The 13,662-nt window shown below is 47.7% G+C and overlaps 1 protein-coding gene across 1 annotated transcript in view; it reads right to left on the bottom strand.

Annotated features, from left to right (window-relative positions):
• The window catches only part of CHMP5 (charged multivesicular body protein 5), a 157,775-nt gene that overhangs the window by 85,951 nt on the left and 58,162 nt on the right, over window positions 1–13,662 (bottom strand). Inside the window, exon 3 of the mRNA XM_086965421.1 lies at window positions 4,813–4,859. Within this exon, the coding sequence (XP_086821547.1) occupies window positions 4,813–4,859 (47 nt within the window). The remainder of the gene's footprint in view (window positions 1–4,812; window positions 4,860–13,662) is intronic.

Genomic DNA, 13,662 nt, shown 5'->3' on the forward strand with positions numbered 1-13,662 from the left:
ATAAAAACTCAACATTTACCCAAGATACGTATATTACATGGAGGCTGACCTATCTTGATTCTAAAAATGAAGGTTTACTTGAAATGAACACTTCTTTATAATCAGATTTTACTATTTGAGGTTGCTAGGAAGAATGTACCTATAACCAAAGACTTTGTCCATGAAAAGATAAGGAGGAATCATTTGAACACATCTTTTTATGCCCTGAATTATTATATTATTGCAAAAAAATATCTGTGATCTTTGTTTACAGATGCAAACAAAAGAGCACTTATCAAGGCCACCCTCATTTGTTTCAAATTACCATCTAACAGCTTTATTAGTTAATTTTTTTTTTTTTTTTAATTTTTGAAAACCTTTATTGTGCATGAAAAAGGAGTACAAATACGGGCCTACAACCGTCAGGCCGGCCACGAAACAGTTGAGCACGAGAGCGAACAATCTAGTCCACCCAGCGGTATCAGGCAAGATAGCAACAAGTAATAGCAGTTACACAAAATTGAGTCTTACCGCCAAGGAGAAGGAGCAGTGAAGGTTAATTTTAAGATTTTTTTTCCTAAACATAAATCGGTGAAAATTAAATCAAGGAGAACTGAGTCCATACAGTCCGCTATAGCACATGCAGGCAGCAATAAACATGGCAGTAGTGATAACACCCAACAGTATGGCGGCACAGTTCTAAACAACAGGAGCATCAGTCCGCATTTGCATACCACCCACAGCGCCACCCACGCCTTACAAACCCCCATTACAGACCCAGAACAAAGGAAAGAGAAATTATAAAGAGATCATAAATAGGCACCATAGAAAGTAACGAAACTAAAACATAACCCCCCACCCTACACACATGCAGAGGCTATGGCCTGCCCCCCCCCCCCCCCCAGCAGAGTGTCTGTCGCCCCATAAACCCGAAATGTAGCAAGAAAAGAGAAAAGGGAGAGAAAAGGAAGAGAAAGTAAAGTCCAAGATCGGAAGAAAGCATAAAAGAAAAAGCGTCACATTTGACATATAGGGAGGAAGACAAGTGAACAAACTAGTCTATAACCCCCCAAAAATGAAGAAGGTGGGGAGGAGCCAACACTTATCAAATTCTCTAGGCTCGCGAGCAAGGCAATGGTTAATATCCCAAACGGAGCTTCAAAATTAAAAGACCTAACAACAGGTATAAGCAAGTAGCCCACCTCCAGACCCCCGTGTCGCCCAGGACCAAGATCTTAACCACGAAGACTAGCAAGAGGATTTTAGAACTGCGGTCGTGAAAGAAGGAAAACATCCCCTCCCCGGCGTGCAATGCACAACAACTGCCATGACAGGCCAGGTCGACACCAGTCAGTCAGCAAGCCAGCGTGGTAGCATCCTCAGCCCTGGCCAGAGCGCCGAAATATCCCCAAACATGCCCACCGCCGTACACCCCTCACCGGCCAGACAAAGGAACAAAATGGCCTCCCCCGAGATCCACAGCATAAACATCGGCCATTACTGAGGCGTTAATACAGTATCAAGTAATCTTGCAATACAGTTGTGGAAAAACATTGTATGAAATGCGCCCATTAAACACGGTATCCAGGTCCAACCCCATCCCTTACAGCCAGCAAAATCAGTCAGCAGCGCGAGAGCAGCTTAGCCCTGACCCGATCGTGGATGGAACCTCAGGCAGACTTCCCCAGGAGAGCCCCTCCCCCCGTCCACATCAGGATAACATGGCTGCCTGAAAGAAGAAGACGAAGCAGGAGCCCAAAATGGCCACCGGCCATCAGTATAAGGTCCTTTGTCCTCCGTACTACGATCTGTAAGAGCATCCAAAAAGTAATCCCACGGGGAGCAGAGTGAAGGCCACCGGTCAAAAGCCGACCCGTAGGATAAAAGCTGCTCAGCTGAATCCCCCATTGGACTCGGCGGTGCAGGCAACAAGAAGGCAAGCCCGGAGGAAAGGGGAAACAATGTAGCAGTCGCGGGACTGAAGGGCTGCCAATCGTCGGCTCCGGCTGAGGCGCTCGCAAGTTTAGTTGCAGACCAGGCACAGGGAAACACTGTAGCATCATGGAGCGGCGAAGGCTGACTCAGCTGGGGGCAGACGCTGCGTTCGCGAGTCCCGGTAGTCATCATGGCGTCCAGCTGATCACCCAGTGCTCGGAAGCCATCAATCATCTCCGAACGGAGATCACGGAGGGCGGCCAGGATAGTTCCGTAGGACAGTGCAGGTATCAGCTCGCATGAGGCAGGTTCCAGCGACGGTGCTCGCAAGTCGGTGTACCGCCCCGGCAGGGCACGGCTGGCCATGGGCAGGAGTGTAGAAACTCTCTCCAGCCGCGGAATAACAAAGGGAGCCATGGCGCCGGTCACACGGTAGTGGAGCTGGGGAGGGTGCAGCAGAGGCGAGAATCTCTGAGAGACCTCGTGACCACCAGGCGTCGAGGGCAGATCAAGTACACCTCTCCCAAGACGTCTCGCGCCAGGCTGGGCAGCGAATAATGGGTCAACTGTCTGCGCTGAGCTAGGTCGCCAGGCACCATGCGCCGCTCACCTCCCGTTAGGAGCACAGAAGACACCGTCCACGGGCGTCTCAAACCAGCCGTCCCAATACAGGTGTAGTCCGCAGTGGACGTCTGCTTCAGTGCGGTAGTGGTCGCTGCAGATGAGGAGGCGCCGCCACTGAGATAGCTGCGCGAGCCGGCCGTGCGGACAATATCCGAGTCTCCAGGAGCCGCCGACGAGCGGCCATGTAGGCGAGGGTCCGGGGCGGGAGTCGCACTGCAAGTTTCAACAGCACCCGACCAAGCTAGAAGGTCAGAAAAGGAGCTATGAGCTCAGCTCGTCTTCACACGCCTTCCGCCGCCGAATTTAACCAGGAAGATATCAGGATTTTATTGCGGAGCTCGAGGGCCGGCGGAGCCGGACGACTACACGTCCGCTCCGGTCGCCATCTTGGCTCCTCCGCCGCTTTATTAGTTAATTAATTGCATTTCTTAACGTAGCCTATAACCATGTTATTACAAACTTTTAACAGTAAGAAACAATAGGTTTCATAGCATACTTTAATGCTTTTCTTACTTAAACCAAAGTTAAACCAAGAGCTGGAAGAGCTACCAGGAGGAGTACTGCCCCTTTGCTGTGTTGGTGCTTTGTTGGGTTGGCCTGAACTGCTGCTCCTGCCTTGGGCAGTGAAAGGACTGGATTGAACTTTCTCTACTTGTGCTGAGTATCTCCAAGGGCCTGAAACGGAGCTGGCCTCCTGCTAAGAAGTCTCAGGCACTGCAAAGACTTCACCAACCTCTGGGTACCGCTCCTGGAACCGTGGTTTCAGTTGCCACAGAGAAGAGGGAACCGCGACCGACTCTGTCATACAACTACATCGCTAGCCTTGTGTTCTGGAGGCACCGCAGGCTGCACCGTCTCGCCCTGCACCGCTCGTCTTGGTCTAACTGACGCCGTCCGCACGATCATCACTGAGCCGCTGCTTGCACCGCATCAAGGCACAGCAACCCGCATTGCCTCGCTTCACTTCACTTCGTTGGCCTGGTATCCCCGACATGGTTGCCGCTGCCTCGACACCCGTGACCGTCTTATCTCGCACAGCTGTCCGGCTCGGCCAGCACCAATTCCCGCCAACCAGCTCTGTTGCTTGCATTGCAACCTGCCACCACCGCATCGAGCACCGTCTCGCCCTGCACCGCACGCCTTGGACTCACCGACACCGTCTGCACGATTGTCACCGAGCCGCTGCCTGTACCGAGGGACACCGCACCGTGCACCGCTTCCACTTTGCACCGTAACCGCGATGGACGCCACAACTGGCTCTGTCACCGGCACCGCGACCTGCCAGCACCGCATCGAGCGCGGTCTTACCCTGCACTGTAAGGCTTGGTCTCACCGACGCAGTCTGGCCGAGCACCGATTCCACTTCGCATCACAATCGCAATGGATGCCAAGACCGACTCGCACCTCCGTGTGAGCCACACTAAGAAAGGTACTGTGAACGAACCTGTCCCGCTGTTACTGGCCCATACCGACGCGGTCAGTTGGAATTGCGAGACTGTTGTTTTCAGCATCACGGTAGGCTCGGACCGAGCTACCTACTCTTACGAACTGTGTTTTCAACATAACTTGGCAATTTAAAGACATTTTTGCAACGCAACTATTTTTAAAGTACTGTACTCTGGATTTATACCTTATTTGGTCTTGTTTAAGTATATAAAAAAATTGGATATTTTTCTAAACTGGTGTGGTGTCCGTTTGTAGTGTGTACACTGTATTACTGGTGGTTATGTGCAAATGCTTTACACACTGCATCTGAGATAAGCCTGACTGCTCGTGCCAAGCTACCAAGGGGGTGAGCAGGGGTTATTTTAGGAGTGTAACTCCCTTATCCTGACTAGAGAAGTGGTTTCTGCCTGGCTCTGGTGCAAACCTTAGCCAACCAAAACTCCTATTTCTAACAATGAGCTTTCTCTTGTTTGTTGAACATAATTTAACACCATCGCTGCTAGCGATATTTTGCTCCTGTGCTGTAATTTTCAAAAGTCCATTGTTCATGACGAGCTGGGCTCGTCATCAGCCTGGTAGGAGGCTACTTCATGACGAGCCCAGCTCGTCATGAGCCTGGAAGGGGTTAATTGATTTTAACGAAACCTACAAAGTTAAGTACTTTACCGACCAATGTATGTTATACATGCAAATATATTTTAACATGTTTACATCTGCGTATGTTTCTGACTGTAGACAGAAATGGTACCCATATGTCCTTTACTTTCATGCAAATTCTAGCAGAAATGTTATGATGGTTCTTATTAAATAAATACAGTGAACACTTACATTCGCTTCTGCTTTAGCACTCTCAGCGCTTTTTGCTTTACCATATTCTGGAAAGAGAAAAAAAAAAGATTAAAATGAACTGCAATTTATAATGTACACTTTTTTTTAAATTTCTTTTCACAGTTTTTGCCCCATGAACCAGTCTAACAGGTCATTTGGACTACATAAGAATGAAGAAAAACATAACAGAAAATCTATATATATAAAAACGAAAGTATGTCTGTTTGTCCTTTTTGCATTACTACACCATTCATCCGATCGCCATGAAACTTTGGGAAGTTGTTGAGTACACTCCCGCGAAGGTTTCTGGCAAAAAAAAAAAAAATAGAAAAAGAAAATATGTGTTAAATATCGGCCCCCAGGGCCCTCATAATCTTTCCAATACTGAACGTTTACAGTTTACGGTGTGACTCGCTTTTGCAATGACCATCAACAAAGCACAAGGACATTCGCTGCTAGTGTCTGGACTAGATTTGGAGAATCCGTGCTTCTCACATGGACAACTGTATGTGGCCAGCTCACGCATCGGAAAACCTTATGATTTATTCATGTACTCACCAGACGGAAAACAAAAAGTACTGTGTATCCACAAGCACTCGAATAAATAAACAGAATTAAAACAACACTTTAAAATGTTTTCCATATTAAAATGAATAAGTTTCAATAAAAATGACAATGTAAATTGAATGTTATCATAACAAGTTAACAAAAATTTCCTTTCTTCTGAGATCGCAGCAACGCGCGACGGGTAAGCTAGTTACATATAAAAAGTGACAATGATGCTTTCAATATTAATGTACTGTACTAAGACAAAAGACAAACAGAATATTCAACTGCACTGTAATCAAAAGAATATATCCGGTGGAAATATAAAAGTACAGATATGAAATGAAAGCATGCTGACAATATATAAAAGTAGTATACATGGAAGAAAAAAGTGTTGGGGCACCGTGCAACTAGAGAGAAATCAAAACATAAGGGGGGCACAATCAATCAATACCCAAGAGGAACAATGTGCTCAAAATAGAGTCCAGTGTCTTAAGTGATTATTCAGTGGGGTATTGAGGCGGAGAAAATGGACAAGAGTGCAGTGAATCGTGGAATAATGGTGGGAAACAGGAATTAAGAAAGCATTTCACATAATGTGGAAATCATGAGGGCTAAAGGCAGGGGTGTTAAAAGAACCTTAAGCAACTCATTGTAAGAATGACATTAGGGGAGGCATGACTTGTCAGAAAGAAGTTAAAGCTATTGTTCTATGCACCATAAATACCAACTGCCACTGTTCCATTCCCATAAACATGCTTTGTAAGGTTTTGGCCCAAGAAACATGCAGACGAATAGTAATGAAAATGTAAAGTGCCACAACTCTTTTGTTCTATTAATAAGGATTTGCAAGTAAAAGTATTTTAAAAAACGGTTTGCAGCAAAAGTAAAGTGCAAAGAGCTCATTAGTATGTTAAATATTTGGCAGAAATTAGCTTGAAAGATTGAGGGTATGTTTTTTGTATTGTGCAGAGTATTCATCACTACTGGTAAGGATAGTTTGATTGCGTAATTTATGAAGTTGTGTTTCTGGAAAATGGTGTAAAGTAAATGTTTTACACTGTACTCATTTTCTTTTAGTAATTTTTCATCTCTTGTTTTGTAACTCCTGAAACCTAGCCAATAATACTGCAGATTACCTTATACAATTGTAGGACTTTTATTTTAGGCTCACTGGTACTGCAGAGGCCCAGCGGATACACTTTTTGATTCACAAAATAATGTGGAATTAATTATTCTTCATTTTATAAACCCAATACAGAAAGGGGTGAGAGAAAGAGGTTGGTTGTTTTACAGAGGACAAAATAAAAGGAGAAAACCGAGGCAACTTTATAAATGGCACAAGGTCTCTCTGCAGTGTTTTCTAAGTACACCATTCTTACTACTTAAATAAAGGCCACTCAATCAACCTATTTATATTTCCTAATCTACACATGATTACTTTCCTATTTATTAAGAAATATAGGTCTATTAATTTGCTGCAGAATACACTGGGGGGGGAATTCCGATGGCGGACGGACTTAAGTCCATTCACCATTGTGTCAGGGAGTCGGACCATCCGCCTGTAAGGCGACCGCCCCGCACATGAGATTTCGATGCAATCGCCACTGTGGGGGTCGCATCGTCTATCTCTAACATTGCGGCGGGTGTTACTGGCTGCAACACCCGCTGCAATGTCCGAAATGCATAGTTTGCATTTCCCTGCACTACGTGGCAGGCACCACGCGGTGCCTGCCTACTGGTGAAGGAAAATGGTGCCCCCCCCCCTCCAACTGCAGAGCCAAATCCCCCCAGCACAAGTAGGGCACCCAAAGGGGCCCCCAAAATACATCCAGACAGCCTTCCCATGGCGGATTTACCGCCATGGAAAGGCTGGCAGGGATGCAGCATCATAATAAGGTGGGCGGTGTCTGCTAGGCACCGCCACAATTCTATTAATGCAAGCAGTCCGACAGCAGCAATCATTATGATTGCTGCTGTTGGACCCTTGGCGGACAGACTTTCCATCAGCCGCCTGCCATCGTAATCTGGCATGCATGCTGCATGATTGTGGTGAATTTGCCACTGCAGCCTGCCACTGCCGGATTCACCGCAATCGTAATGACCCCAACTGTCTTTTTGCTTTCTTGCAAATTAATACCTACATGCCATGAGCTCAATTTAGATGGTTACTATTTGGACCTTATACCGGCAGTCTAAAATTCAAAGTACAAGTTCCTAATTTCCTTTTGGTGTCTTGAAGTTTCAAAGCTAGTATCTGGAAAATGACAAAAGAATTAACTTTTTGCAGCTTGTGTTAATTGTATACCCCAACGGTCTCCTTTCTTCAGTCGTATTTGTTTCGGAAATAAGCAAGAAATCTCCTTTGCTTATCAACTTAATTTGGCACTAGAAATAATATAAGAGCCCAAGTTATTGACAACCCATTAACCCATTTTCTCAAAATGAAATCACAAATGAATTGGTTTTGGAAACTTTCTCTTAGAATTCTGGACAATGCTGCAGGAATCATGCTAACAAAACTCAAATTACAGCCCAGAATAATTGTCAAGATCTTACATTTTTTAACATAATATTTATGTTGCCAATCTCTAAATCAGGTTTCTCGAATGTCTTGGCTTTTGGTCCTGCCAGCGTGTGCTTTGTCTCGCTCGCAGCCTAAACCGGCTGCTTTGTATGAGTGGCTGGCTGGGGGTGGTGTCGGTTGTCTCTTTTGGCTGGTTGAGACTCATATCAGTTAACGGCTCACTCGGCCCTTGGCTCTTTTGGCTTGTGTTCGTGCCTTGGTATCACCCCCCTTCAGGAGTCCGTGTTCATCTCTCGCCTTGGAGCCCGTTAGGTGCGCTTCCTCACGTTCACCGGCGGTGAGTGTCGCTCTGAGATTCTGTCAAGAAGAGGTATCGGAACAATGTCAAACAATGAAGGCAAAACAGCAGGAGACCAAAAAAAGGTCAAAAAAGACATTCCCGACTCCCCGCTGAAGTCTAAAAGCGAAACGGCCACCCTAGAGACTATCCTCAGGAAGATCAATTGAGGGAACGCGGTGGCAAAGGAAACAAAACTAAAGATTGACAACATGCAACTAGAATTGGCGGCAATAAGAGCCGACCTGCACAGCACCAACACTCGAATGGAAGCAGCAGAAGGCCGCATAAGCTCTGTGGAGGACGCAACTGTAGAGAACACCAAGGCAATAGCAGAATGTCAGAAAGCCACGAAAGCCATACAAAGACAGCTAGCGGAGCAGGACGACAGGGCCAGAAGAGGCAACATGAGGATCCTTGGGGTGCCGGAAGGAACAGAGGATAAAGCAGGCTCATGCGCAGCCATGCTTGAAGACATGATTCCAAAGCTCACAGGCATCAACTTTGACAGGCGGTTCGAAGTACAAAAAGCTTACAGAGTGCCGGCAGGGAAACCGGTGACGGGAAGGGGACCCAGACCAATAATATGCAATCCGCTGCGAACGAGCCATACTGACGCCATTTTCGCATTTGCCAGGAAGAATCAGAACCTCACATGGGCAAGCAGCAAGATCGTGCTGACCCAAGACTACTCAAAACCAACGGTCGAGACCAGGAAAGGTTTCTTGGCCCTCAGAGAGACCCTGCGCAAAAGAAGCATCAGCTTCAGTTTCATTGGCCCGGCTCGTTTCAAAATCACGGACAAATGGAGAACAATGGTGTTTGAAAACCCGGAAGACCTGAGACGCTATATGCAGGGGCCGCTGACAGAGGAGATGGAAACAAAAAGCCCCGAAGCAGCCAAAAGATGCGCCTCACCTGATGAGGCCGCACACTCGGAATAAGGAACAACCCAAGCAACAGGATAACACGTCTACCTCAAGCAAGCAACCTCTCCCAAGTGACAAATTGGAAGTTTGATCCATGGTCATAAAGGTTTCTCGAATGTCACTTCAAGAGGCCTGGACCCATGCCAGATTTTTAGCATAAATGTAGTCATCTTAAATATTGTCATGAATACGGTTCTCCAGGACTGACTCGGAGAACCCTGCTCTAAATGAAGATATTTAAATGCTGTGAAAGATTCAAATCTTGTGTTCAAACTTACCATTTCATTTATCTGGGTTTGCTCAACCACCTGTAATTATTGAAGTACACACCCTATTAAGTTTAGTGTCAAACAGAATTGGCCATATTCTTAATGATTCACTATGATGCTGTATTCTTTAATGTTTATTTCACATTTCATTCACCTAGTACGGTATAGATGTCCTTCTGTCATGTGTCCCAATTATAAATTTCAGATCAGAGCTGTTTTCTGAATCAAGATTTTCAGAGCAGACACTGTACTGCCACCCATTCGCTCATTTGAACAGTGTGCTCTTTGCTTTCTATCATTCCTCATTTGAGTTGCGGATTGGTCCAAGATGGGTGAACCGAACCCCTTTCATCAAGGTATGTTGTAAACAACAACGCTCAACAGCTATACTCTGTCTAAGCCTCTATTTTCCATTTTTGACTGTAAATCAGCCTTTTTATGGTTTAAATCTTTTTTCCCTGGTAAAAAGTTTGGAGCGAGTCTGCTTAAGTAAATAATTAGCAAAGCAGAGAGAGGCAACACAACAATAGGAACCCAACAATCCCGCCCCCCACCCCCCCGTCCACCCAAACAGGATAAAATGGAAGGGGAAAAAAGGGAACCATGGTGCCCAGCAGGGATCATCGCGGTCTAGTAGCTCTGCATGCAGATCTCTCCAGTGGTATTTGTGTATCAGCCAGGTGCAATAATCTAAGGTACTGAGGGCGGGTCAGCTCCTAAATTCAGTTATGAGCAATGTTAAAAAGGGGTGCCATAGGGGGGCGTGGCCAGCAGCCAAGCATGGCGGTTGTCTGCTAACGGAGCTCCAGACCTGAGCCTACAATAATGCTGAAATATATTAGCCATATATAATAAACGAACGGCTGTAGCTGTGGGAGAAGGCCGAGAGAACGGGCCTGACAACTCGGGTTGGTCAGACGCCGATGAGAGACGCAATTTGCAATAATATAGCCGAGGCCGCAAGGCGCAGGGAGGAGAGGTGCGGCAGCCCGGATCGGCACACTGACGCTGCGAGTGCCGGAGGCTGATGCATCGGGGCTAGAACGACCGCTTCGGGCGGAGGGGGCAGCACATCTTTGCACCCGCCGGCTGCAGACACACCGGAGTTACGATCGCAGTCTCACTGGCAGGTGATGGGCAGCCTGAGGAGGTGATCTGGGGCGCGCATCTATGCAAGCCCGGGGATGTAGTGAGGCCTGCTTTTCCCCGGCGATATGCCCCGGCGGACCACGCCCACAACGGAGAGTGGAGAATCATCTTTCATAACTTGTGGCAGACCGGAGTCGGCAGGGGGGGCAGAGCGGTGCCCTACCAGCTTACTGTGGCGGGAGAGGACTGGGCAAACGCCGGGACTGAGGCCTAGTGGGCAGGCCCCTTGGCAGCGGTGGCCCTTTGCAATTGGGCCGGCTACTACTGTGAGTGGCTGTGAGCGGGCTGTTTGCCCCTGACTGCCCTCTGGGAGCTGCGCAGACCGGGAGGCGCGTGCTCGCTGCATGCTGCTTAAAGCCTGATGAATGGATGGCGGTGTGTGAAGGGCATTGCTGGGACTACGGAGGATGCATAATCTTGCCTAATCGCTGTACAAACACAAGCACGCTCTTCCGTGGGAACCTGAAGTGGTATGTGTCGTGCTGATCTACCCTACTGCTGTGCCCAGAAGGAACTAGAAGTTTCGCAGTATTAATACGGGCGTGGATGGCTTGTGTTGTCCCTGACGAAGATATTACTCTTCTACTCACCTCCAGTGCAGTGATACGGCGGTGAGAGTGAATCTGGGACAATATTGCGAGGTCCGTAACGTGAAATTGGGACTGCCCTGCCCCACTACAGGTAGCTGTGGAGCCTGGTAAGAACTGGGGGGTTCTGTGCACCATATGTGTACACTGATGCCATACATTGAGAGCGGTGGTTGCCTTGTAGGCCAGGAACATCTACCCCACCGGCACCAACGAAGGACATAACGTACATAGGACGGAGAGTAGTGTCTTAAGGGCCCCCCTGATCACGCATCTCTAGTCTAGTGTGTGATGGTGACACGATACAGGGGCAAGATGGGACGTAACAGGCCGAGAGCCGCAGAATCAGAGCGGCACGGTCCCGACGCAGGAGGGCCTCAGTGGCACGGACGGGGCGCTGGGGTCTGGTTGTGTGTCCCCGACTAAGGAGCCTGCCTCAGAAGACAAACTAGATCTTATATTGGGGGAAGTGCGAGATTCAAGGAAGGCACTCGAGCTACAAATAGGGTCCCTGTCCAATGGTTTGAATTTACCCCTGGCAGATCATGTAAAAACGGCAGAGAAGGTGAAAGATCATGCAACAACACTGGCGGAGCTACTGCCCAAACAGAAAAACTAAAACAGACGTGAAGCAGTTGCAGACACAGGTGGCCACCTTATTGGAACCAGTGGAAGATGCGGAAGGGAGAGCACAAAAGAACAACATCCGGGTGATTGGCTTGCCGGAGAAAAGTGAGGGACCTGACGCATCGGGGTATATGGAACAATGGTTCAGAGACCATGTCACGACAGAGGGACTCTCCTCACAGTACTGCATAGAGCGTGCGCCCAGGATACCTACCGGATGTCCAAAACTGGGTGCCCATCCGGGACCCCTCATAGTGAAGTTCTTGAATTACCGTGACCGGGACACTCTGCTGCAGAAAGCCAGGGAGGCGGCGCCGTTTAACTTTGAGAATGCGAGGATTTCCTTGTTTCCGGATTACACGATGCTAGTGCAAAAGCAACAGTCCTCTTATGACGGTGAATCGGTGGCTTCGAGACCTGAATATACAGTATGCACTACTATTCCCGGCACGGTAGAAAATATTACAAGACCAGAAATCGTACTTTTTTTAAAGTCTCGGAGATGTTGAGGATTGACTAGAGGTCATGGAACTAACTAACGCGGAGGAGAATACAGCAATCGCAGAGGAGAGGCAGAAATCCTTCGAAGCCACCTTGACAGGGCGTAAAGGCGGTAAACCGAGAAGAACCACTGGGCATGTAAAGGCTACCTCGCAACAGATATAGCAGACCAAGAAGCAGGCGATATTGGCTACGGCAGCATTCACGAATGCACCACGTACGATCACCAAGTCCTCTACGGAGGAGGAGGAGTCACAGGGATCGGACTCAGAGGGCCTTGTTCCCCTCGGCGACTCCACAGCTGATCACGGACCTCTTTGGGTGATGGACTTATACAAGTATCGTACTCCCTTTTTCTTTACATTTACACACCACAGCTGCGTCTAACCGTCCTTTAGCTAGTTTAAATGATGTATGGCAGGCTGGAGATTATTAGTGCGATGAGGCCGTAGTAGCTCAACTTGGCAGCTACCTGCCACACCCTACCACGTGCAGAGCGCAGGCGTAACCCCCCATAAGGCGAAGGCGCTATGTATGCCCTTTTTGTTGGTTAAATCATTGTATTCATTGTTGATCCTTACACGTACATTGGGGCAGTTATTGAGAGTTGTGGTCCAGTACAGCTTTCAGATTGGACGGAGTATTGGGGAAGTTGGGAAGGGGAACGGTCTCGAAAATGTTTGCCATTGTCGCAATGCTGGTTTGCCTGTATGACATGCTATATTTTCTCACATTATGGTTAATACAATGATGCATACACCCGGGAAGTACAAAATTATAACTTGGAATGTAAGGGGTATGGGCACACTACACAAACGTCACAGGATACACGCCCAACTACAGCACCGTAGAGCGTAAATTGTATATCTGCAAGAGTAGAAACAAAATGGGATGATGGACGGAGCGTTTGAGCAAATCAAACACTCACCCCCAGTCAACTGATCTGGGTTTAATCCATCACCATTCTTTAGCTCACTCAGCCACCCCAGTTCAGACATGGCCATATGCAAATCAGTCTGACCCTGTGCCTCATGGGAACAGTCCAGCCCGAACTGCCAAGCCATGTCTTCCCTGGACCGGAAACAAGCCTCCTGGGACCGGTTTCGGATTCATGTCGCACAGGATAGAAAGTGAAGTTGCAAAACTACGGAAGAAATGGAAGGGACAGGTATTCTCCACCTTATACTCAAATTACGTAAGGGGTGCCACGATATGGATCAGGCATGGGGTACCTTTTGTTGCACAAGTGCAGAGAATCGACAAATTGGGCAGATATGTATTCGTTAAAGGAACTTTGGATGGCCAATTGGTGATACTGGGCGATTTCTATGCCCCCAATTATGAGCAAGATCAATATTGGAATGTGTTAAGTGGGGCA

The sequence above is a fragment of the Lissotriton vulgaris genome, chromosome 4_1 (genome assembly GCF_964263255.1).
Source record: "Lissotriton vulgaris chromosome 4_1, aLisVul1.2, whole genome shotgun sequence".
Taxonomy (NCBI): domain Eukaryota; kingdom Metazoa; phylum Chordata; class Amphibia; order Caudata; family Salamandridae; genus Lissotriton; species Lissotriton vulgaris.